The sequence below is a fragment of the Lytechinus pictus genome, chromosome 19 (genome assembly GCF_037042905.1).
Source record: "Lytechinus pictus isolate F3 Inbred chromosome 19, Lp3.0, whole genome shotgun sequence".
Lineage (NCBI taxonomy): Eukaryota > Metazoa > Echinodermata > Echinoidea > Temnopleuroida > Toxopneustidae > Lytechinus > Lytechinus pictus.
In genome coordinates this window covers 13,967,983-13,993,013 of record NC_087263.1, presented here as the reverse complement: position 1 = coordinate 13,993,013, position 25,031 = coordinate 13,967,983, and the positions used below count along the sequence as shown (strand labels likewise).

Sequence of the window (25,031 nt, the reverse complement as noted above, 5' to 3'; positions counted from 1 at the left end):
TGCACTGGTCATGACAGGAAATATGAAATTGCGGCAGCATATTCCTTCTGGAAATAACACACTTTCCCAATGTGCGGAGCTCAGTGTGAAATTACTTTCACACTGCTAAATTTGAGCTTTCACATGATCACATAGACCTAAATGTGAACACTTACTGAACACTAGCGCCTTAGATGTACCCACAGTATGAGATTATCTTTAAAAATTGTCTCTGGATAATTCTTGCTTGAAAGAGTGCGGAATTCCCCAGTGTGTTCACAGTGTGGGACACAATGTGAAATCACCTTCAGATTGTTGAATTCGAAGAGTGTGAACAACGGTTAATGTTATTATTAGTCCAAAAGCAGTGTCGAAATGTCCACAGTGACAAATTAACTCCACACTGTGCGTGTGAATCACATCTTCACATGGTTCGCTATGCGAACACACTGTGAACACGCTGTGATAACACTGTGAGCACATATCAAATATACTGTAAACAAATTATAAACACGTTGAAAATACGCTTTAAACTGTGAGCACATTGTAAACACAAGTAAATACTGTGGACATACTGTGTACACACTGAACGAATTGTAAACTCTTTGTAAGCACACTGGGAAGACACTGAACATATGCACACACTGTGCTCATACTGTGGACACATTGTAAACACAATGTACATACACTGTATTTTTTCAGTGTAAAAAGTAACATACTTTGTATATTTTAGGGTGAAATATTAGTGAAATGCATATACCTCCAGGTAAAAGGCACGTTTCGTGGGTATATTCACACGACAATGCGTGAATAGGCACAGCATTGGGGTTATTTCATCCCACAAACAATATGTTTTATCTAAATACCAAACATTGGGGGAAAACCTGTTTTGAAAGAAGAGTTAACCGCACTCTGTCAATATGATACATTATTACTTCCTTCATTCTTGGCATTGACTACGTTGAAAATCATTACCTGTTTAGCATGAATAGTGTAACATCTCTGAACAAAAAGGAAGTAAGAAATTGAAGCCTTTCAATCCATTCCGCTCTTGAACGCAAAAAGGAGGTAACTGACAGAAGTGGCACTTTGTGAAAGAAAATCACACTGTTGTACCTATTTACACTGACTTCTCTGCAGTACCGTGATACCTTGCCTGAGGAGCCTGACATATCCTGTCTAGAAAGAACACAATATCGCACGGTGTGCTCATAGTGTGAAAAAAAGTTTGAGTATAGTGGGAAATCACATCCACACTGTTAAAAGAAAGCAGTGAAACAAAGCAAATCACACTCTTTAAAAACATCGTCTACTATGTGAACATACTGTGAAAACGTAAACTGTACAGATGACCACAGCGTGGAATTATGTTCACACTGTTCTAGGGAGCGTTCACATACAATGTATATAATGGACTGTGTGAAGGTGTGATTTTTCACTGTTAAATGCTAAATTTAGCAGTGTGAACACAATTTCACACCGTGTTCACCTCGACAGTGTGAGTTTGCTCACCTACAATGTGCAGGTATGATTAGTAAAGATAAAATGCTCGGTTTCGATATTGTGATGATTCCACAATCCACATGCAGGTGTTCCACACTGTCTACACTTTGTAGGACAATGTGGTCTTTCCAGTTGTGATGTATGTACACTGCAAAAACGCTGGTGTTGATTTAATACCAGCCTGGTATCTATATCGGTCCACAACAGAGAAGCGTTGAAACAAAACCAGTTAAGAATAAAACCGATATTGGTATATACCGTATAACACTAATTGGTGTTGCTTAAATACCAAATTGGTGTTAGCCTAACGCCAAACTGGTGTTGTTTCAACACCTCTCTGGTGTGGACCGATATAGATGCCAGGCTAGTGTTAAACGAACACCGGAGTTTCTGCAGTGTGCATATCTTGGCAAGATTTGTGTGTTATCCAAGCCTTTATCCATTGATTTTGACAGCGTCACACAGAAGGGAACGTAACAAGTTGAAACATTGGGTAATTTTTTTACCACCATGAGGGTAATTATGTGTCCAACCAATTTGGGGCAGTATTTTACCCAATGCGGGAAGCATATTGTCCAGTAAGGTTAAAAATTAAGTAGCAATTACTTTAGAATGGGCAAGCTTTTTATCACACTGGATAAATAAAAATGCCCAAAAGGAATGCCCAATGTTGGTTAGACACATGATTACCCTCATGGAGCACTTTTACCCAATATTTGTTTAGAGTGAATTTGGAGTCATCAGTATCCCCGATTTGGTTCCTGGTATATACTTCCTTCCTTCTGCAATTGTGCGGGCTTGGACGGTCTCGCACTTCACTTAACTTCGCAGTCCTCATTTACTAATGTGACGCGCATAATTACTATTGGTTTTTCATTCCCTCTTCTCTTTATCTACATTTATCTTGATTTTACAGATCTGTCTATCGATCAGGAATAATGGAGTTACTCGTACACATCGTTGGTAAGTATTTTCTCTTTTATTGAAACAGTAACAAAGGCGAACCCGACTCTAGACCGACAAAAGCTATTACGTTATGTGCAATGACACATAAATTGTGGTTTTGATAACAATAACGATGTTATAAATCTTATAAATAATAATTATTATTATCATAATTGAATTGAATAATTGTAATAATAACAATGAATATGCAACAGTTATATCGCGTTTAATGCAATGTTACTAAGCGCTGCACACTGTTACCCCGGCTTTAGCACGGCTACCCTGATCGGACGCTCGAGCATTCAAGGAATTCCTTCCTACCGGGTATCCATTTACTACACCCGGATGCAGAGTGGCAAATTTGGTTAAACGCCTTGCAAAAGGACGCGAGAGATGCAGTGGGATTCGGACCTCGGACCTTGTGATTCAAAGCCCGGACACTTTCCCACTTAGCCACGTCACCTCTCTTGGGTCCATGGTGTGACCGTACCGACTGTACCGTCATCATAGCTAGAGTTCTTCGCATGATGTTTATGATGATATCTTGTATGTTTCACCATATTTATAAGTTAATTACTTAAAGAGCATTCTGTCTGAAGCGTTTTATGCAGAACTAGCAGCGCTGATGAAATCCCTAAATGCTCAGGGATTTGACGAAGTGTAGGCGACACATGTCGCTTGTTATCCTATATATTGCACCGAAGAAAATTCAAATGTCAATGTTGATAATATCTACGCTGCAGCTTGAAATGTAACATACATTACTTTTAAAGGAATGATAAGCCATGGACTTCTGAATTCTTTATTAAGCATATGCATTCAAACTTTCAGTGATAAACCATGCACTTCTGAATTCTTTAATTAAGCATATGCATTCAAACTTTCAGTGTTTAATGTGTTGTTAATTTCCCTTATTCAACAACCATTGCGTTAGACGATTAACTAACAGTGCAATGGTGTGATTACCTAACACTCACCGGTGGTCCGTCATTTACAACTACATCCGATTCTGACAGTGTAGGCTCTGAGTTCATCATGAATATCATTTAATTATTTTCTATACTCCGTGATTAGGAATTTCTGTTTTAGAAGGTTATTTGTCAAAAATATACAATAAAGGGTGTATTTCTAACTTCATATCAGTAAAATATTCACGCAATATTTTGCTGTTTTATTTCCTTGTTTTTCCTCAAAACTAAACATCATATACGGATGTGATTTTTTTACACCTTGTCGAGAGACATGACAATCTTCCATTCGATATGAAAATCTATACACGCTTAGAAAGTGATAATAACGTCTGAAGATGTACATATAACATACTTTTTCATAGATTTTGTTTACCATGTTTAACTGAGCTCCAGACTGGTGTAGAAACAGTGATATAAATCAATACTATCCCTAGTCCTGCGGCAAGGAATTTCCCGGCTAATAAACTCGGATTTCCGTCCTTACGATAATAAAATCCATTATCAGTCACTCCTTTTCGATGTATTTATGACGCCATTTCCTCCAGTAGTCCTTAACCATCTGAAGCATAAGTCAGAGGGGAAGTCACCGAGTTTTCTTTGACCGCTGAACTTGAGATAAAATCTTTATTGCCTAGGACTATCTTATATAGTTGATATACTCTTCATATGATATATTTGGTTCTGTAACTTATTTTTTTTTTGGGAGGGTGTTTTGACTGAAGATGATTCACGCTTAATTAATAAATTAATCGCCATCATAATGTTTGTATACTGTATTCATATCAAATATTTCATTTGTTTCATTTCATTGTACTATAAAATTTGATATGTATGACATATGAAAAAGAATATCAATTTGGGGATTTTTTTTTTTTTAAATTGAATTGAATTTTATTTTGACTATACACGGCTTTTAAAACTAAGTGTTTTCCTTTCACAAATTTGGGAAACATTCACTGTACGAAAGAGGTCCTCTTCAAATATCTGGTGACCCTTTCAACAGCACTCATCAGGCTCAAATAAAATATGTTTGATTATCATTTTTCTTTTGCCCACAGCAATACTAACCGTCGTGCAATCAACATGGTCGTCACCTCAAACCAGCACAGCGCCACCTATTGGCAGCCTGAGCCTAAGATACACGAACACAAGTACTACAAAAGCAACTGAAATTAGAACTGAGTTCCCAGTCAGTAGTCCTTCCCAAAGAACAGTTAGCAGCGTTCACACAAACCTTGGGACTACACCGCTGTTACTGGTGGAAACTTCAAAGGCACATTCCGAGCAAAACTTTACAAAAAGCAGTAGCGATGTTTTAAATACAACAAATTCACCAGCCAGTTCATCGACTTTACAACCTATTGTTAGTGCATCCCAAAGGGATCAAACAAGGACTACAGTCGTAAGGACAGATCTAGGAAACGGGTCGACGCCAAGCCCTGATAATATCAGTGGAATGGCTGTCACCTCAGCCACTTCAGGAACGTCCTTCACCACAGGCATCACACCAAGTTATGAACCATCGAAGAAAGTGACTCATGTTACTTCAGAGGACCATTCTGAAACAACTGGTCATGTGGATAATATCAGCGAGGGACCTATTACTTCAAGAAGTTCAGAGCCGTCTGGCACCACAGTGGTCTCACCAAGCTATGTGCCACCTAAGGAAGTCACACGATTTACTTCAGAGGGTCATTATATAACCCCCAGTCCTGTTGATAATGTCAGCCAAGGGTTTCTTACTTCAAGCAGTCCAAAGCCATCAATTACCACAAGGGTCTCATCGAGTTATATTCCCTCTGAGGAAATGCTTGAGGTTACTTCAATAAACCATTCCAAAACACCTATTCCTGGAGATATCACCCGTCAAGTGGATGTAATTGCAAACAATTCAGAGACACCCGATCCCACAAGGCTCTCATCGAGTTCTGTTCCATCTGAGGAAGTGCTTCAGACTACTCCCAAGGACCAGTCTAAATCCCCTATTCCTGGAGAGCCTGGACTGAGATCCTCGCCGAGGGTTGCCTCAGAGTACATTATCACCTCGATACATGGTGTGACAGAAAGTGATATTGTTTCTAACTCAAGTGCAACTACTGACGCCGATGTTGGCACATATTCTTCAACATCAGTGGCAGTTCTTTTGACCACCATAGGAGAGTTAGATACTGTGTCGGAAACGCAAACTCGATTACCTGATGCAACAGTTATGAAACCTACAACAGTCAGGCAAATTGATACCACTAAACAACCAGATTTATTTACGACTGTGAGTCAAGTAGAAACAACAGAAGCAGTAAGTGTCGAATCGCTAGTCACTGGATTTCCTAAGGTTACCGACTTGTCAACTGAGATTTCGAATACGGAAGTTTATCAAACAATGCAAACATCCGCACCAAGTGCACAATCCACAATCTTGCCAACAGAGCAGAAGCCCGTGGAAATGTCAACCATGTCTGATGGAGGCACTGATGGGACGCTCTCTACGTTTGACCCTGTCAGTCTTGAACCAACTACGCAGGTAGACGAGCCGTCCTTCAATACGACCGACGCGAGTACTGTACCGACGACCACAGAATATCCACTGGAGGTAGGTAGCATTGGGGTTGTTACCGAAGCAGCAACACAGTTAGGCATGACTAATGAAACAGTTCCTGCCACCGATATGGACATAGAAACTGATCTCATCACGGACCTGACTGATGTAGCAGAAGGAACTGCTCCTTTAGAGCTTTGGACACTAGAAACATCATCATCTGGAGAGATGGAATTCGATGGCACTGGCGATACGACAACTGAATCGACGATATACACGGAGGCTACTACAGCTATTGAAGTACCAGGTATTTTTAAAATTTCTATCTTATTGAAGAAAATAGATTTGTATTTAGGGTCAATTTGTATATTTTGCCTTATAAAAACTGTTTTGCACACCACCGGTGATGATGTGTAGATTTATAAATGATATGTTTTGGGGAAAACAAAAATTTTGAAGTTTACTTAAATTATCGTCATAATCAATACCTTTACAATGAGCAGTAAAATGTTTATCCATTTAAGAGTAGCTACTTGACCCCATCACCCTTTACTAATCATCCAAGCCCTATTCAATCAAGAGAACATTTAAAAAAAAATAAAAATATGAATTAGATAATGTTAAATTATTTTCAGTCAACCCTCCTTTCCTGGATCTTTGACAGACCAAGAAGTACATACTATAAAAGAATAAGTATAGAATATTAATACAACGAATGATTCTTATTCTATTACCCTTCTTAGTCGTTCCTGGTGCAGAGATTCGAAATATACATATGCAAAATGGCATATCAATAAAACCTATGTTTACATGATTATTTTTTTTATTACCGCTCTTAGCTGTTCCTGCACCTGCTCCTTTTCACCTCCAGAAATACGAACTGTAAAAACATGCACTATGCATTTAATGAAAACGACGTTTTGGTGACTCTTAATCTTTTCCCCCCTTTCTAGCTGTTCCGGCTCCTTGTCTCTGCGAGGTTGAAACCGCCCTGTTGTCTGCGAGTGTGTGTCTCTGCAACACATCACTTGCTCTCTCCAACTTCACCTACCACGCCCACCTTGTCCGGCGTAACCATGACAACACGACCCATCCCGAGACCCAGGTGCATTCTTCCCTTATCTCCTCCGGTTCGGGATGCTGGAACATCAGTGTTCCTCTAGGGGGCTCGTACAGGTTGGTGGTCACGGCTGAGGATGGATTAGGAAACATTGCAAGTACTCCTTCAGCTTACTTCGTTAGTGGTAAGTTTATTCAAGAATGAGTTCTGAGATATTTCTCGTATTAATGGGGCGTTGCAAGATAATTAGGTCTGAGTAGCCGCTACCCGGTAGCCTTTCATGAAAGGACCTGTCCCACGTTTTCTCGGACAGTTACCATCGTAACAGTGCCCTCTCATCAAATCAGAGTCAGGGAAAGTCGTCAGATCTGGCAAATAGTCTGAAAAAAAAGTAAACAAGGAGACTCTCCCCTTGGGAGTGTTTTATCAATATTTTGTTGTCAGACTTGTTGTCAGATCTGACAAAATTCCTTGTTCTTTTATTGTCTCAGAAGCACTAACTTTGGCAATAATCTTATTCAATCATAAAACCCCTGTAAGTGCAGAAAGATTAGACCTGTTACACAACAGACGAATGAGTAATCGCCGTCTTTGCATTGATTGTATTTTAACAACTTAACAATATGTTACGTACAGGCCTATTGTTATTGATAATAACTCTTTTTTACCCAGGGTAGCCACTCTCAGCTGTAAGCTGCTCTTCCAGCAGGTCCTGCATAACAAAACACATTACAAAAACCTTTCCGATTGTCATACCTCGAGCACCTGGCAAGAATGCAGAGGGTCCCATTTTAAAGTCTTTGGTATGACTCAATCTGCTGGGGATCGAACCCACGACCTCCCGTTCACGAGGCTATACCACTGAGCCACCATGTTGATGAAGTTTACATTTTTGATTGTGAATGTGAATATCTATGCATATTTCTTGGTGTATAAATAGAATGACCTATTGATGTGCCCGTTCATATAGTAAAGTTTCGGCTGCGCCGTTATGGCGGGGGGGGGGGGGTGTGGCTATTTTACACACAAAATATTTTCTGACGGGAGTTGCATTGAAATCTTGGTTTTGGGAGCATAATGCCTGTTTTAAATCGCCATATCCATTAGGTCCCGTCTGGGACTGACCTTTAACGTCTGAAAGACGTGACCAGGACTCGAACCTCGATCCTCAATCCCTTCAACAATTTGTAGGGAAACACACGCTCTCAGAGGAAAATTATAAAGGGGTTATTGCTTAAAACTGGTTGTAAGACCTGCGTTAAGTGCAATTTACCCTTGACGTTAATACATGAATTCTTTATGAAACCGGTACCAAATGTGATTACAATCGGCTCAGTCGAAGAGCGATCCGTAGGGGTAGGCGGAAGGTTCAGAGCGGAAGAGATAGTGAAGTGTGTAGGTGGAGGGATGAAATGTTAAAAGCCATGCCACATTATTATGTTTGAATCAATGTGAGGGGCACCCTAAACATTTGCAATAGATAAGGGCTTGGGAGAGGCAGTGAGAGCTTTATGTATTTGTATTTCCCCGACCATTATCCACTTTTAAAGGCTGAATCAATGATTTTAGTCGAATCAGTTGATTAACATGACTAAGACTTCTAAGTAAATAAGTCAAAAAGTAAAACGGCTCCAAATAACAAAAAGCGAAGGGAATTATTTGTGCAACCTTCATATTTGTTCTGACGTTATGGATGAATGATGTTCGTCAAATAGATTTTGAGGCTTCATCCCGACTTTGGCAGGAAAATCATTTATGCCTTTTTGCTTGGCTGTGATCTTGTTGTTCGTTAATTTGTAATTAATAATCTCTGTGACACTTTGTCGAATTCCAAGAGATTCATCTAAAATGAAGCCAGAACACGGAATCCTTGCAACAGCATTCCATGGTAAGCGGTGTCATTGCAACTGTCTGTTTCTTCACTCTGACATTTGAAGAAAAAAAATGTAAAATTAGTTTAAAATCTTTAAATGCGTTTCGGGGGTGTTTTTGGCAATTTTTTTTTCTTTATTTCATTTTCCTTATTAATATGGGTGTTTCTTTTTTTTTTTATAGGTTATTCATGACATTCATGAAGGCTATTATGCTAGATTAGCAAAGCCAATGTTTTTCTACTTCGTATACGATCATTCTTGACAGGATTCTAATCGAGGGAGTTGATCAATCTGGTGATAATAAATCCAAGTTTCATGCTATTATTTTTCGGGGTCGAGTAAGGTAGGTGATATGCGCAGTGGAACGGAAATCGACCCGAAGTCGATGACTTTGGAATCTTTCAGCGGAAGGCAATGACTTCTCCAACGAGAAAGGAAATGGAATAGAAATCATATCAATCGATATCTTAGGGAATAGAATACAGAATGTCTCGGGAAGAGGCCAAGTGTTAGCTGAAATGAAAGCGATGCCTCACCCATTTAGACTACAAAAGAAAAAAAACATACGAGCTTATCTTTAATTTTGGTAAACTCCATTATGCATGCCACTATTACGATTCAATACTAGATTATACCATTGTTTTATATGGGATAAATTATTGTGCAATCTCAGTATTTACATTAATTTGATCGAGTGCCCCATCAAAAAATGACATATGCGAATATAATTATCGCCTCTGAATTTTGACGTTTGGTGAGCGTTTCACATTTTTTGGGTTCTTTACACCGAACATTCGAAATCGATATGATGTTAGGCCTTGCTGTTGGGGGAATTCTCCCATAACGGAAGTGGAATGAGTGGAACGAGAGGAAAGCATATCATGGACCTAGATTTAGAATTCCCGTGTTAATTTCTCTTCCCTTTAATAAGAATGGCATAACCTGTGGAGTATGGGTAAATGGGGGGAGGGTAGGGGGCATGCCCCAAAGATATTTCTACCACCACCTTAAGAAAAAATGAGAAAGGGAAAAGGGTACACATATGTCATTTTTATAAATGTATTTTCAAAATCTATCACAAAACTAGCTTTTATTATTAAGAGGGTAAAAATGTGCTCGCTCGTGACATTTTCCTTTTTTCTTTAAATTTTTGCTCCATATACCATGTTTTGCTCCGCTCAGTTTTTTTTGCTCATTACGCCACGATGGGGTCGGGAGCGGCGTTACCAGGGGCAGGGGAAAATGAAATGAAGTACTGAAACGGAAAGAATAAGAAAAGTAAGAATAGAAAGGACACCGTAAAGGGGGCAAGGGTCGTGTAACTCTTATGTCACCTCTATCATTAAATTTGAAGGTCACCTCTATTATTAAATTTGAAGAAAAAAAGGTCGTATTACCCCCACCCCTTTGTCAAAATAACCTCGTGCTGCCCCTAAAGAGGGTAATAGGTAGTATGGGCAAGAAGATGAAACTGTCTTCAAATAAAGTGTACATGCTGTATTTTAGTATGCTTGCATACTACTGCCGTTTAAAGATAAAGTCCGGTCACGGTCTGAGAAAAGAGTTCGCAAGATATTAGAGTATTTAACTTTATTGTATCGGAACCATGAGACGATGGTTGAAGGTGCTAGCCGTTTTAATCTTTTGATATAAAATATTCAGATCGATTGTGAGGGCCGTCTAACACGTCTAACGACACTTTGTTGAACGTACGCAGATTGCATCTACGTCGACAATATTGTTGAATTGCGTAATCCTTTACATTGATCAATTAGCCGATTTGTCATGTTTGTATATATTCGATGATAAGTGCCAAATGATTTTCACTGTTTTTTTATTCACTAAAAAGTGAGTTTGAACTGGCCGAAAAAGAAACCTAATTTTCCCCTGGAATCGGGAAAGATTACCCGAAACAATAGAATGGAGAATACAGAAGTGCAACAGCAAAACAAACATGCCGAAGCATCCAGCGAATTCTTAAATCCTTGAGAAAAATGTTTCTGATTTACTATTTCCTTTATTAAAGAACTTTCCCAAGTTACAAGGTCTAGTCTAGTTTGTTGATTAAAACAAGTTTACCGATATGTCGAATGTAACAAGAAAAAAATACTTACAACAAAGAGAACATGTGATTACCATAATGTTTATACATATGTATTTACACCATCTATATATTGATTGATCTCGTCGCAAACATCGTAAAGATGTGATGTGCTTCTCCTACCCCCTCGTCTTTGTTTACAAACTGATGATGACCTACCTTTAGAAGTTCACAATCGCACGATTCACCTGGGCCTTTCTCTCTCAAGGAATGATGGATGGAAGTCAACATGGAAGTGAATCATTGTGGTTAAACTTCTTCATCTTCCGCAAGGACGTTTGCATCTTTTATTTATAGAAAGACATGGGAGATTGGAGGAGAGATAGGGATTTTTATTTCCGAGATTCCTTGCGAGGAAGTGCAATGGGTGCATTAATGTGATTGGCTGTTTGTTAATGTAGCTATGGCGATGATATAGTTATTTAGCCGTGAACCAGAATAGCCCGGTGGTTAATTAAGTCGCTGCCCGGAAAGCAGTAGATTGAAGGTTCGAATCCCACTGATTCCAATTTTTTCTGACTTATGATTTTCATTACAGATCGAGCATGCAATCTTAAACACATAGCAGTAATGCCGAAAATTTGTTAACAAATTATAATTTCCTCCTATTAAAAGCCTCTTTATTGCGGACTGCATTTGCATATTAATGAGTCAGAAAGAGGATCGAGGGTATTTGAATTCCAGTTCATCGTGATTTTGCCGTGAACCAGAATAGCCTGGTGGTTAAGTCGCTGCCCGGAAAGCAGTAGATGGCAGCAGTGGCGTACCGTGGGTCGCGGTATTGGGGGGGGGGGGGGCACCGGCAAAAATTTTGAGTCATTTAGCGAGCGCTCAAAGCGCGCTCAGTTGCCAGGTATACTGACCTAATAGAGACATTTTGAGGGCAGTGCCATTAAACGGGTATTTATCTCACTGATGAAATAATGCGAGCGCGAAGTGCAAACTGAATTTTTTTTATATTCAGACCTAAAAGGGACATTATAAGCATTTTTTTGTAATCATGATACGTACCTGTCTCGCTTAACAAACAATACGAGCGCGAAGCGCGAGTTGAAATTTTTGTATAGACCCTAAACAGGGACATTTTAAGGACTATATTTTAGGAATCCATTTAGAGTATACATCTCTCACCACAGTCATCTAATGCGAGTGCCAAGCGCTTGCTGATTTTGCTTGAATTACATCTAAACACAAGAAGCACTTATAGTCATTGTATTCATGGTTAACAGACGCATCTCACTAATCAAATATTGCGAGCGCGAAGCGCGAGCTGAAAATTTAGGAAATTCCGAATTGAAGAGGGGCATTCTAAGGCTTGGTTGTAGGAAATCACTATAAGACCACACATATTTCACTAACCAAATGATGCGAGCACGAAGCGCGAGCTAATTTTTTTTTTTAATATTCAGATCAGAAAAATTGAAATTTTTAAGGACTGATTTTAGGAATTCATGAAGGACAGACATATCTCACCAACCCACTAATGCGAACGTAAGCACGTACAGAAACTGTTTTATATTAAAACCTTATAATGGGGCAATCACTTTAAGTATTCATGAAAAAGAAGCAAATGTCACTACAAAAAACTATAATAACTCGAAGTGCGAGGAAATATATTTGGTATGTATTGACTTGAAAACGGGAGGTTTTAGTACAAACGGATTATAGTCGTTAAACAGACAATGCGAGCACCAGGAATAATGAAGATAGGCCCTGAGCAAATTATGTTTCATAAAGTTATGAAAAATATTTTTCTTATGTAATATAATTATAATATAATATAACATTATAATGAACAATAAATTCTTTCCCACTACGTTTCTCTTCCTTTCTCCTTCTTTTTCTCCTTTTCCCCGTTTTTTTTGCCAGCCGATGGGGGGGGGGCACGTGCCCCCTCCCCCCCCCCCCCCTGTAGTTACGCCACTGCATGGCAGGTTCGAATTCCACTGGTTCCAAATTTGTCTGACTTATGATTTTCATTACAGATCGAGCATGCGATCTAAAACATATAGGAGTAATGCGGAAAATTTGTTTACAAAAAAGATATAGTTACCGTTGTTGAAGAGTTAGAACTGTTAAGAATCTAGTCGAAGCTCATATGCCGCTACCACTTTGAACAGCAGCAACGTAAGACATATGGGGATGTTACACGAATCAATTCGACCATTATTGCAAATCTATTTGGATTTCCAAGATCTATCATATATTTTGTAATTAATCGTAGATTTGCTATCGGATGCTGGGCTGCATCATGCTGCTTGCAACAAAGCGTGTATTTTGATTTGCTTCAGCTAAATGTGATCTATCGATTGTATAACAACAACGGAAACTTAGGGTGATTCATGAAAAATATTGAATTGTCGTTCTCTTTATGTCTTTATTTCTATCACTCATTTAAAAAGTTCGTTGCTTAGATTTTTTTATCATAGGGCCATTGAGCATGTTGAGTTTTAATAAGCTATGATACGATTATCTATTCATCCATCAAACCGAATAGGTCCTATATGTTGACTTTGATTCATTGTGGTAATTTTGATAATCCTCATGTGAAACTTAGGAATCTGATATTTTTAGAAAATTAGGGGGGAAATAGATGGAATATATTACTTCCTTTGGATTCATGCATGAGATCAAAATAGTAAAAGGCGTGATTAGAATGATAGTGGTGCATGGTTAAAATATTGATGTTGCTGCTACTGATGATGATGATGATTGTTGTTGGAGTAGTAGCGGTGGTGGCGATGGTGATGTTGGGGCGATTGTTGATGGTGGTGATCATGATGATGATCATGATCATTAATGTTTGTTTTCTTTCTAAAATCATAAAAACACAGTGTAACATAATCAAAGACTTTCATAACACTAATACGAGTGGATTTGACGGTTGGATGACCCATTTCAGAGCTCCGTGCTTTAATAGATCTGTTCTTCATACATGGGTCCAATGCATTTGAATAATAATAATAATGATAATAATAATAAAAGTAAATGATAATAATAAAAATAATAATAATAAGGATAAGGATAATAATATTAGAGAGATATTGATTGATGGGGTAATATGTAATATAAACATTCTTTGGACCGCCGGATTTATATTTTCCCGAGGGGTTATATTTTCCCTCAGCGCTGCGCGCTTCGGGAAAATATGATCACGATGGAAAATGTAAATCCTTCAGGCGGTCCAAAGAATGTTATTTTACACACCCCATCAGTCAATATCTGTTACATTACATAGCCTTGAATGATGAAGATAGATCTAGATCTACACAGATCTAGGCCTAGGATGTATGCAGCAGATCTAACTATACTTGTTTATGATATTCACAGTGACTGATGGGACTGGTATAACGTTAGTCTAACGTTAGGTAAAGTGAACGGCCTTTTTCTAATCAAAATCAAGTTGGTTTAGATCTAGATCTAGAGTCCGGTTCAGGTCCAGGACACAAGGTCAAGGCAGACCGAGAATGCATGTTGAGTCATCATCATGTGCAGATTCTGATCTAACTTGGGAAGCATGACTAGATCTCTGTTAGACTAGGTCGCGGCTGCAGGCCCTAATGTTGATGGTGGTCCTTATCTTTCTGTTGTCGAACCAGGTCCAGGACCAAATCTAACGTTTCGTTAGCACTAACTTTAACGAATTAGATCGAGAATAGATTTCTCTAGCTTTTAAACTCTGTTAGTCTAGATTTATTGTAGATCTAACACGTTGAAAAGTTAGACCTAACTTATAGATCTAGACCTAGGCCTAATTAAATCTAGATCTACTTACCCAACTTTCTCGTCCAAAAGCTGATGTTATTCCTTATTGCTCATCAGACATCACCACAAATCTTTGCCCTTAACGTTAGACCAAATCCACAAATAAAACTAAGCTTCAATCTCCATCCGCTGAACTACGTTGGCTGCACTCACCAATATATATACATATCACGAAATTGTTCAATAAATCCCCAGGTCAAAAAGACGGTTATTCATGTAGTACAGAAATCTAAGCTCTATTTTAGTAAATGAAGGAAGTCTAATGTTAGATCTAGTCAGATCTAACGTTAAATCTAAATTGGATGTCGGATCACTTAAATTCCACAGTCCGGTCCCAAAATTGATTCCCATTGATATCGAGTGTTGACCGATTGCAAACAATGGCTACTTCAGTCCCACATGATTATATCCCTGTAATTGGTAACATCTATTCCACTAGAGGGCGCCATACACGTATAAAAATATATTTCATGGACCGGCTGGGAAAATACACTGATTTCGAATCATATCACGCGACGCGTTAAGGACCAATCGCGCTTGGTTGTCTGTCTTGGCTATCTATTATTATTATTATTATTGTTGTTGTTGTTGTTGTTAATACTAGTAACGATGACAATAGTAATAATAATGATAATATAGATAAACAGTGCTATAACGAAATGTAGTAACTTATAATGCTCAAAATACATGTACAAACTAAATGTAAATCAAGCCTAAAAATCAGAGTTTTAAAATGTAGAAATACGATGATGATGATGATTATGGTGGTGGTTATTATGATAATAGTGATGATGATGTTATTTTTGTTGCTCTTGATTATAATGATGATGATGATGTCGTAAATGTTGTTACTGCTGATGGTGGTGGTGGTGGTGGTGGTGATGATGATGATGATATAGTTGTTACTGTTGATGATGATGATAGTGATGATGATGATATAGTTGTTGCTGTTGATGATGGTGATGATGATGATAAGGATGATGGTTTTGTAGTTGTTGTTGCTGTTGTTGCTAATGATGATGGTGATGGCGATGATGATTAAGGTCATGATGACGGTGGTGACCACTGATGGTGATTGTGTTTACCCGTAATTACCCACTTTCATGAGTTTAAAATCATCGTGCTTTACCATGGCTACATCAATTTAGATTCATTGACATTTGTGTAACGTTTAAATTTTGAGTAAAATCCAGTAAATTTCTCACAATAATGCTTGAAAGTCGGATGACGCGGGGAATAGCGCGATGCAACGTGTCCCCAGTCATGCCAGTGCGGTCTGCATGCATCCAAGTTTGATTTAATGCTGTCACACCAGCGCAATCGACTCCACACTGACCTATTGTATGTCATTGGGGATTACGTTATAGATTTGATCGGATTGGAGTCGTTTTTCTTAGTGTGACTGCAGCACGTACGATGCACTAGTCACACCAACATAACCGACTCCAAACCGACCGATGGTATATCATTGGTAATAACGTAATAGCTTTGATCGGTCTGGAGTCGGTTTCGGCAGTGTGACTGTAGCACGATTCCCGGTCACACCAATATAACCGACTCCAAACCGACCGATGGTATATCATTGGTAATAACGTAATAGCTTTCATCGGTCTGGAGTCGGTGTGACCGAGCAGTTCACAGACAAGTTCCCAATCCACCAAATGACTCATAATTGAAAATGACCGACCCTGACTTTCGAGATTGTCCCTCAGATTTTTACCCGGGGTATTGGAATATTTCCTGAACGGATAAAAAATGAAATTAGGAATAGCCAAGAATAAACCGGGTTTGCTGTACCTGGGTTTAGAAGGCCGTGTGTGGCTGCAATGATTATCATCACTAGTTAGACTAGTAGGAAATTTCTTGTATACCTATATGCTTTCACACCCGGTGTGTGTTTCATAAAGCTGTTCGTAAGATACGAATGACTTTACGCACGACTGGTGATCATTTCTTGTACTATGTGATATCCCTAAGTAATTGATTTATGACCTAAGAGCATGTTCCAGTCGTGCGTAACTTTACGAACAGAATTATGAAACACCCACCCGATCGATCAAGGGACATACATGTAGCATTCCGCTTTGTGTGAAAGCATTTTGAAGGAAATTACTCTTAATTTCCCCAAAAGAAAATCACGAATAATTATGCTCACAACTTTTCAAAATTTCGAAAACTTTCCGAGAACAAATTTCTTTGCTACCATGACGAGGTCGCGCGAATATTTGCAAGTTTATTATTATTCACTTCGTCTAGTTGCAGTTGGTCTACTTCTGAGTCCAATCTCACATGGGCTAAACCCTTTCGGTCTAAAATAGCCTTTTGGTCTACACTGCAATACCTATATAGCCTCTCTGTATTAGGGTGGCATAAACTTTTTGTTATCTCATACAGCTAAAGAAGAAATCGTATTTTATTCAACTTTTCGGAAGTCCATTAGTATCGAGTCAGGCTGTCTGAAATATTTGTCATGTTTTGGGGGCGAATGTATGTTGCCATAGCGACGATAAGTATGTTATACATGATGTTGTAGATCGATCCTCATTCTCCTAGAAATACCGAAGCAAGGTCAACCTATACATGAACATTAATTTCCATGTTTTTATTTAGTTGCCATAGAGTTTCTTTCTTGGCATATTTATACACGCGTGCCTATTCTGTAAAGGAAATTGAACAAAACCATAAGACTACACGCTAGATCGGGAGGGGGATGGGTTCTAATGGGTTTGGGGTTACGTTTACATACAAAACTTCGAGCAAAGGTTGTGCAAAAAAATAAAAAGAATAAAATAAAACTCCCATTCAATTCATAGATATTGTTTTCGACATTGGTAAATCGTCACTTTTCTGAAATTGCGTAGAAATATCCCCAAAATAGATCGGAGTTTATTTTAGCGTGGTTTGTTTGGGTTTTTTGTAGGCGACTTAATTCTTTGTGTTAGGTAGGGGTTAGGGTATTAAAGATATTTGGTATCTTTATCGTCAGTATTAACGTGATTAACATTATGTCTCAGCTTCGACTCATTGTTTTGGTGGAATCCTTTTGTTTTGATTTCGATTTGACGACATTAGAAAATTGGGGAAAAAGAAAAATATATCACTTACGTCACAATCGGAGAGCGTGACTAAATAGAAGTTCGAACCTGTTGTCAAGAGATATAGGTGACTGATAGAAGAGGAAAGGGGTCCCATCTTTTGACAGTTAGTCGAGCTTGTGGTTTTAAGGAAAGAATCCGGAAAGCCTGAAGGAGAAAATATAGTATTCGAAAGCCAAAGGTTCCGAAAGAAAACTGTCCTTTAGGGCCTATATTATTCATGCCCAGATACCTTTAAGACTAGTCCACGCTTTTTCTCAGTCTTCAAAGTGCAAGTTCAGTAAATCATATACATTGTCTAAACACGTATCATTTGAGTGACCCGGTTGCCATCATTCGCCATCATGAAGTTGGTTAAGACGATCTCACTTTTGTGAGACACGTCCAGTTTAATTCGTGTCTAAGTTTAGTCCTTCACTGACAAGTTCAATTGTGCGTGAAATTTAAGTTGATCCTAGTCCCCGTAATGCAAGTCCTATTTGCTAGGCCTTCTACAATTAGTTCCAAGTTGTGTTGGTCTTTAACGGTATGTGACATGCCCGATTCCTGCAGAAACTCTCACATCAGTCCCACAATTGCCGTAAGGACATTGTTATAGAATGTGTCTGAGTTAGTGTTCTCATATTTAATTTGTCAAAACTTTTAATTAATATGAGTCTACGAAAAAAAATTATTTTAGTGAAAATGAAGTTTATCAAACGCACGTTAATGTGGTTAATGTTCTCATATTTTATTTGTCAAAACTTAAAACTTAATGAATGAAAGAAAGAACAATTCTTTTAGTGAATATCAGGTTTATCCTAGTCCCCGCACTCGCCCTATCTCAGAGGGCCTGCTACCAATTTAAGTCGGTGTTTGTCCTGTGACACGCCCGTTTCACACAGTTTTAAACTGTCACATCAGTCCCACAGTCTCGTGAGGACATCGTTCTACAAAATAATGTAGGTTAATGTTCTCAAATTTCATTTTTAACTCAGTTTTAAAATGAGTCAATGCGAGAGAGACGGAACACTTCTTTTGTCTCCCACAACTCATCTTCCTTTTTTATCGATGATGTTTGCAGTGGCCTTGGAAATTGAAGGCTAATTCTGGATGAAACTTGAAAGCGATAACAACAAAAGAAATTCACGGATGATTCATAACATTACGTCATTAATGACGATGATCTCTCAATAGTGCTCTGGGGTTTGACGTTTTGGGACCAGGGCCTGGGAGCCTCCTGTCGCCGTATGTTGCTGAAATATTGTAAGAATGTTGTTCTTCCTGTCTGTTACAGAGCGAGCCCCACATACGCCAAGATATCATTTCTAAATAAATACAAAACTTCACCCTTTTTATTGAGGCAAAAGGGTGGATAGGAAAGACCTGGAGCTCAGTCTCGCACGATATGTTGAGATTAAAAGCAGCTCTGAAACAAAGTTAATCAAGCTAAAAATTGAAAGAGAATATATTCAGTGGACCAATGACATGTTGTAGCCGAATAACCACTGCTTTGTAAATGCTGTGCGGCTATCTGTCCTGATCTAAATCGAAATGACCAAAGTATCTCCATGCTGCAGTTATGGTTTTATGTATTCCGCATTATCTTGCTTAAAAGACAATTGCACATCATTAAAAGATTTACAGGGTTATTTAGCATTGTGGTTGTACAGGGGAAAGATAAAGCAGTAGAGATAGATATGGCCGCAATGGGCAAACGAAATTGGAAATAATCTCGAAACATTATAATAGTTATAATAATGTATCACGCCCACATTCCGTGTTACGCAATTGCTTTCTTTTACATTTATAGTCTTTATTAGCGAAATATTCAAAAGTATGCGTAGCCCTAATGTCTTGACTGTTACAGGTATGTAATATTCTCAAAGAAGTGTGCTTTGAATTCTACCCTTTCGGTAAAAGTCCTTACTTTCTCAAAAGTCATTCATCAACACCCTTAAAAAAAGTCTGACTCAGGGAATATTTGCCAAACCCCCCGTTTTAAAGGAAGGGCCGATACATTAATCAGCGTCTACAGGAGCGGCAAGAAGACTTTAGACACCTGGGTCCCTTCTTAAAGGAGAATGAAACCTTTGAAACCAGCTGAATCCATATCAAAGAGAAAAATCAAAGAAACATATTGTTGAAAGTTTGAGAAAGATTGAATGAATAATAAGAAAGTTATGAGCATTTGAATATTGAGATCACTAATGCCATGTAGATCCTCCCATTGGCAATGCGAACAAGATCTGTGATGTCACACACGTACAACTCCCTCATTACTTTAGTACTTATTTCACTTATATTCTCACTTTTATAGAGTCTATCACAAGGTGAGGTGTTCTCTTTATGAGAGGACAAGTACAGAGGTTTCACAACATTATATCATTGATGAATCGTTTGTCATATGATTAGAATGAGCAAAAAGAGATGTTTTGGGGTATATTTTCAGTGTCCAAAAGGGGAGAGTTGTTCATCTGTGACATCATAGATCTTGGTCGCATTGCCAATGGGAGGATCTCCATAGCATTAGTGATCTCGACATTCAAATGCTCATTACTCTTCTATTGCTAGTCCTATTTTACTCAAACTTTTGTTGATCTTGTTCTTTGATTTTTCTGCTTTCACAAAAGCTTACTTGCTCCAAGAGTTGAGATTGATCCGATCAGCCTCAACTATATGGAAATCCATCAATGTCTTTTTTTCGTTCCTACGCGAAATTTGCACAATGCTCTGTTGTAAATAAAAATGAGGAGCATATACTAAATTATCAAGAAAACGATGAATGTGTGAATATACATCATATCTAGAAAAAAAATGTAAGAAAACATCAACTTTATATGTTGAGTTGCTGGCTTTTCATAGTTGTGGTTGAAACCTGATCTTCATGCACTTGACATTTTCTACCTGTGTCTCAGGTTGATAGCGGAAATATTAAATGAACGACAAAACATGGCGAGGGGAAGCTGTATGTTAACCCGAACAAAACAACGAAAGTTGGTGGGTAGGCCTACGTCGGGACAAGCGAAGTTCTTCAAAACGCATGAGAACAGGACATAACTTGGAGGCGTACGGAAAGGGGAAATCAGGACTGGCATATGCACTCCCGCTCAGGATACTGGAAGCACTTAAAGTATTGGCTCCCGTCAAGAAGTTTTTGCCTTCATCATGTGTCGCTGGTTAGCGTCTGACATCTTGGAATAAGCCAAACTTTGGAAAAAAATCATATAGGCCTACTTATCAAACCCTTAACTTATTGGCTCTTGTCAAGAAGTTGTTGCCTTTAACACGTGTTACTCGTTACTTTCTGACATTTTGGAACAAGACACATTGGGAAGAAACCAAGAGATACTATACACAATTCACATGGAGCTAAAACGTATTGCTCTTGTATATACAACAGTTGTATGTGTCTTTTTTAATTCTTCAAGAAGCAGTGCACTTTCCACAGTTGCATCGTTCTCGTTGATTTTATAAATATCAAAACAATCAAACGCCTTACGACTTTAACACTTCCGAATATGCGGTAGCTTTGAAAGGTTTTAGTACTTCGTTGTTCGAGAGACAAGCAAATCCGTTTCAACAATCGCAACCTCTTGTTGATTTTCTTAACTCCATATTAAAAAAGCGCTAACATTTAAACATTTCGAATATACTTGATGAGGGAGAGAAGGGCTTTACCTTCGATAGTATCAACGAACTCGCTTTTGATTTTGTTAATATTATTTTTCCTGGATCGTCTAGACTCTGATAGTTTCGTCACAAACAAAACAGAGCCCCCGTGAGGACAGCGCACCGTGTTTCCGGTTTAAGAAGAGCCTTGCGAGAGGTGTCCCTAGAGTCCCTGACACACACACTCCATGTCATTCCCTACTGGTGTAGGTCTGGGTCAGTATTTTGAGATCCATTTTATCTTAGGTAAATATCCGTTGAAATTAATGAGATAGAATACCGTAAAATTCTCTTCAAATTCGTATTATTAAAACCCTTTTACCTTGCTTTTATCTCTGTAAGTCACGCGTATATTTTATAGCAATATCCAAAAGGATAAGCTGTTTTGTAGCACTTTAATCTCAATCTCATTCAACCAATGGAAATCCTTTCCGCCAGGAGTTGCGGTCAAGGAGTGAAGTTACTACAGACGTTGAACAATTTGAATTTGAAATCGGCGGTGCTGATTAGCGAATAAACCTGATGACTTTCGACACTCTTTAGTTGGTCAACCTCGCGTAGCTGTCTTCGATTTGTTTACCCTACAAAACCGTCACTCGTCAGGATATGGATGAATTCGAATCAATAATTGGATAGTACGCGCTGTCAATCCGATTCGGATTCATTTCTGGTTGAATCGAGTAACCACGCGGTGTAACGGATATAATGAGGAGGTGGTTGTACGTGACCTCTTTTTCCACTGCAACCGTACCAACAATCTATAGTTTGGATACTTTCATGACTTTTGTGCCAGGTTGTGCCGAGTGAGGTTCGTTTGTCCGTTTTGGTGAGCATTATTTTTGGAATCGTTTGCTTCGGACAAGTCCGCTCAATTCCATAACGGACCATAATGTATACCATATTAGGTCGGAATAATTAGCATTTAGTGTTAAACATTTCGAAAATTGGGGATAAATGGATGTATAAGGATATACGATCTGGATACTCTTCATATTAAAGGAACATTGTCTAACTGTGTATGGATACTTTTTACAGGATCTATCTTCATGGCCACGATGATGCTGCGTCTTTCAGAAGAACTTGCTGAATGATTTGATCGGGCCTTGTTAATCGTTGAATATCCTTTATCATCTTTGTGTTGAGCAATTAGAAGACGCTATATGACTTGATCGACCTGGATCTTATTTCTGGAGTACTCTGATGCTCTAGTTTTGAAGGAGTAGATTAACATAGGAGTCCATCAGTGTATCAATTTGAATTACAAGGTCTGATCTGAAGTGATCTGATCTGAAGTAATAGTTTTGCGGATCATTCCCGATCGAGTATATTTACAAATAAGAGCAAATTTTGCTGTATCCATTGAAACTGAAATATCTGATCGGAAGTGTTTAAGGAGTGTTTAGCTCGGCAACTGGGAAATTTTATGGGGGCTCTTAACTCTCTAAATGACTGATGGCTCAAAGATTCTTTCCATAAGGAGTACGAAGTGGTTTATACTGCCATTGAATGTTTTTCTCGTATTGGGATTTTGAATTATGATAGAACCTTTTCCCCAGCATGGAGGTGTAACTCCAGATACCTTCTTTGACTGACACTATAGTTCGGACACTGTCGTCGTATTCTGTCAGAAAGACGTTGCCCAGACTTCCTCTCGGTCACACCCTCCGATTACAAGGGACCATGTGACCATTGTAAATGACCACTGCTTTCATAATCTGTCAGACAGTTGTCTACGGGTCAATGCTAAAGGAGAATCTGCTTGATGTATTCGAGTAACCATTCTTTCTTTTCTGGAATATATTTGGAGCTACAGTGAATATCAATCTGGAATCAGTACTCATTATGAATGGGAATGTGATGTTTCTCATAGGTAAGGAGTACATGTATGATGATAATGTATTTGTTATATAGGTATTCTATATTAGGCCTTTTCATTATGAATTAATTTTCATATTATTTCGCCCACCGTGTGTTCACGGTGTGATTAGAGTACTTTATACAGAATATGTTCACGGTGTATTCAAAGTGTTACACACGATGCGACTTCACAACGTTAAAACGATTAAACGCAGCGTTGCAGAGTCCACTATGTCAATGAACTGTGAATGCTCGCACTGAAGAAGTGTCCACAGTGTGAAATGTCTTCCATGGAGCAAATTTGAGAAATCTAACATTGTGAATCGCATCTTCAAAACAAACCCACTATAGGTAAACACACTGTGAACACTATGGCCCGTATTCTGAAGTCGGGTTTAACATAAACTCAGGTTTGAAGTTGTGGTTTAAGTATGGATAGCCAATTGTTACATAAATCACCAACAGTAGATATATATCTCAGCTCATTTGGCTCTCAAATCATTCATAATTGTCTAGGAAGTATAAATAGAGGATTGTCTTCACCATCGATGAATCAGGAAAGAGCACATTAAACATAAGAAACATATACATCCTAATACAAATTTTGAAACTTTTGGCTTCCCATAATTTTAGTACAGAGTTAGACCCCGACCATGGTGTAAGTTAAACCTGACTTCAGATTACGGGCCCATGTGTGCCCATTCCTACACCATGAACACAGATGTGTTGCAAGGGCTTAGCAGTACTATAAACCATTGACATCAGTCCATTCCGAGGGAATACACTCCCCTTACCTGGGAATGATTCATAAGGTGTCCTGGGGTTGGGAAAACTTTTCACGCAATAACAAGTACAAATGATGATATTCAAGTACGTGTTATTCCAACTTTCGTCAGTACATTTATTAGAACATTGCAACACCAAATTAAGTCTCTTGTCTGGCATATACATGAAGTTCATTGGGTAAACAATGCTTTCCATTAATAACTAGACAAAAGGATAATGATGATGGTGATTAAAATGCCTATTATTATTTTCGTTTATCATTGCACTGCAAAAACTCCGGTGTTGATTTAACACCAGCCCGGAATCTATATATGTCCACACCAGAGAAGAATTGAAACAACACCAGTTTGGAATCAAACCGATGCTGTTTTAATACTAATTAGTGTTGTATAAACACCTATCTGGTGTTAGACCAAAACGAAACTGGTGTTGTTTAACACTTCTCTGGTTTGGACATATATGGATTTCGGGCTGGTGTTAAATCAACACCAGAGTTTTTGCAGTGTGCTACTATTAATGATCATATTCCATCATAATCATCACCATGGTCGCCATATCATCACTGCCGACGTCGTTGTAGTTGTCGTCTACTACATTACGATATATGGGCACTACAATTAGTTTTTGCATGCCTAACCTATCATTTTTAAAACTCTTAACGAACAACCCGACAAATCCACAAATAGAAACAAGCTTCAAAATAGAAGTTAAATTCAAGGGCATCCAATGGAAGGGGCGGTTTTATAATTAACCCAGGGATTGAGGTCTGCATGCCTACTTGATCAAACCTTATTCTGAAACAATTTTGTTGAATACTTTACGGGGGCCAACTGCAAAAGAGTCATAGGGGGCAAAACGATCCAATGAGGGCGTCATGTTTGTTTGTTTTTGTTGTTTTTTTCCAATTG

The 25,031-nt window shown here is 38.5% G+C and overlaps 1 protein-coding gene across 1 annotated transcript; it reads left to right on the top strand.

Moving 5' to 3' along the window:
- The first annotated feature begins 2,339 nt into the window (after positions 1 to 2,339).
- LOC129282422 (mucin-5AC-like) lies at positions 2,340 to 10,132 on the top strand. Its single transcript, XM_054918320.2, has 3 exons — positions 2,340 to 2,445; positions 4,457 to 6,241; positions 6,888 to 10,132. Exons 1-3 carry the CDS (start codon positions 2,421 to 2,423, stop codon positions 7,196 to 7,198), a joined length of 2,121 nt encoding a protein of 706 aa, XP_054774295.2. The 5' UTR covers positions 2,340 to 2,420; the 3' UTR covers positions 7,199 to 10,132.
- Positions 10,133 to 25,031: the final 14,899 nt, after the last annotated feature.

Bases quoted from the DNA above. Each gene is read 5' to 3' on its own strand.
- LOC129282422 (XM_054918320.2), top strand. From the start codon at position 2,421: ATGGAGTTACTCGTACACATCGTTG. The intron at 2,446-4,456 runs GTAAGTATTTTC...TTTTGCCCACAG, and splicing joins GTTACTCGTACACATCGTTG to CAATACTAACCGTCGTGCAA. The intron at 6,242-6,887 runs GTATTTTTAAAA...CCCCCTTTCTAG, and splicing joins TACAGCTATTGAAGTACCAG to CTGTTCCGGCTCCTTGTCTC.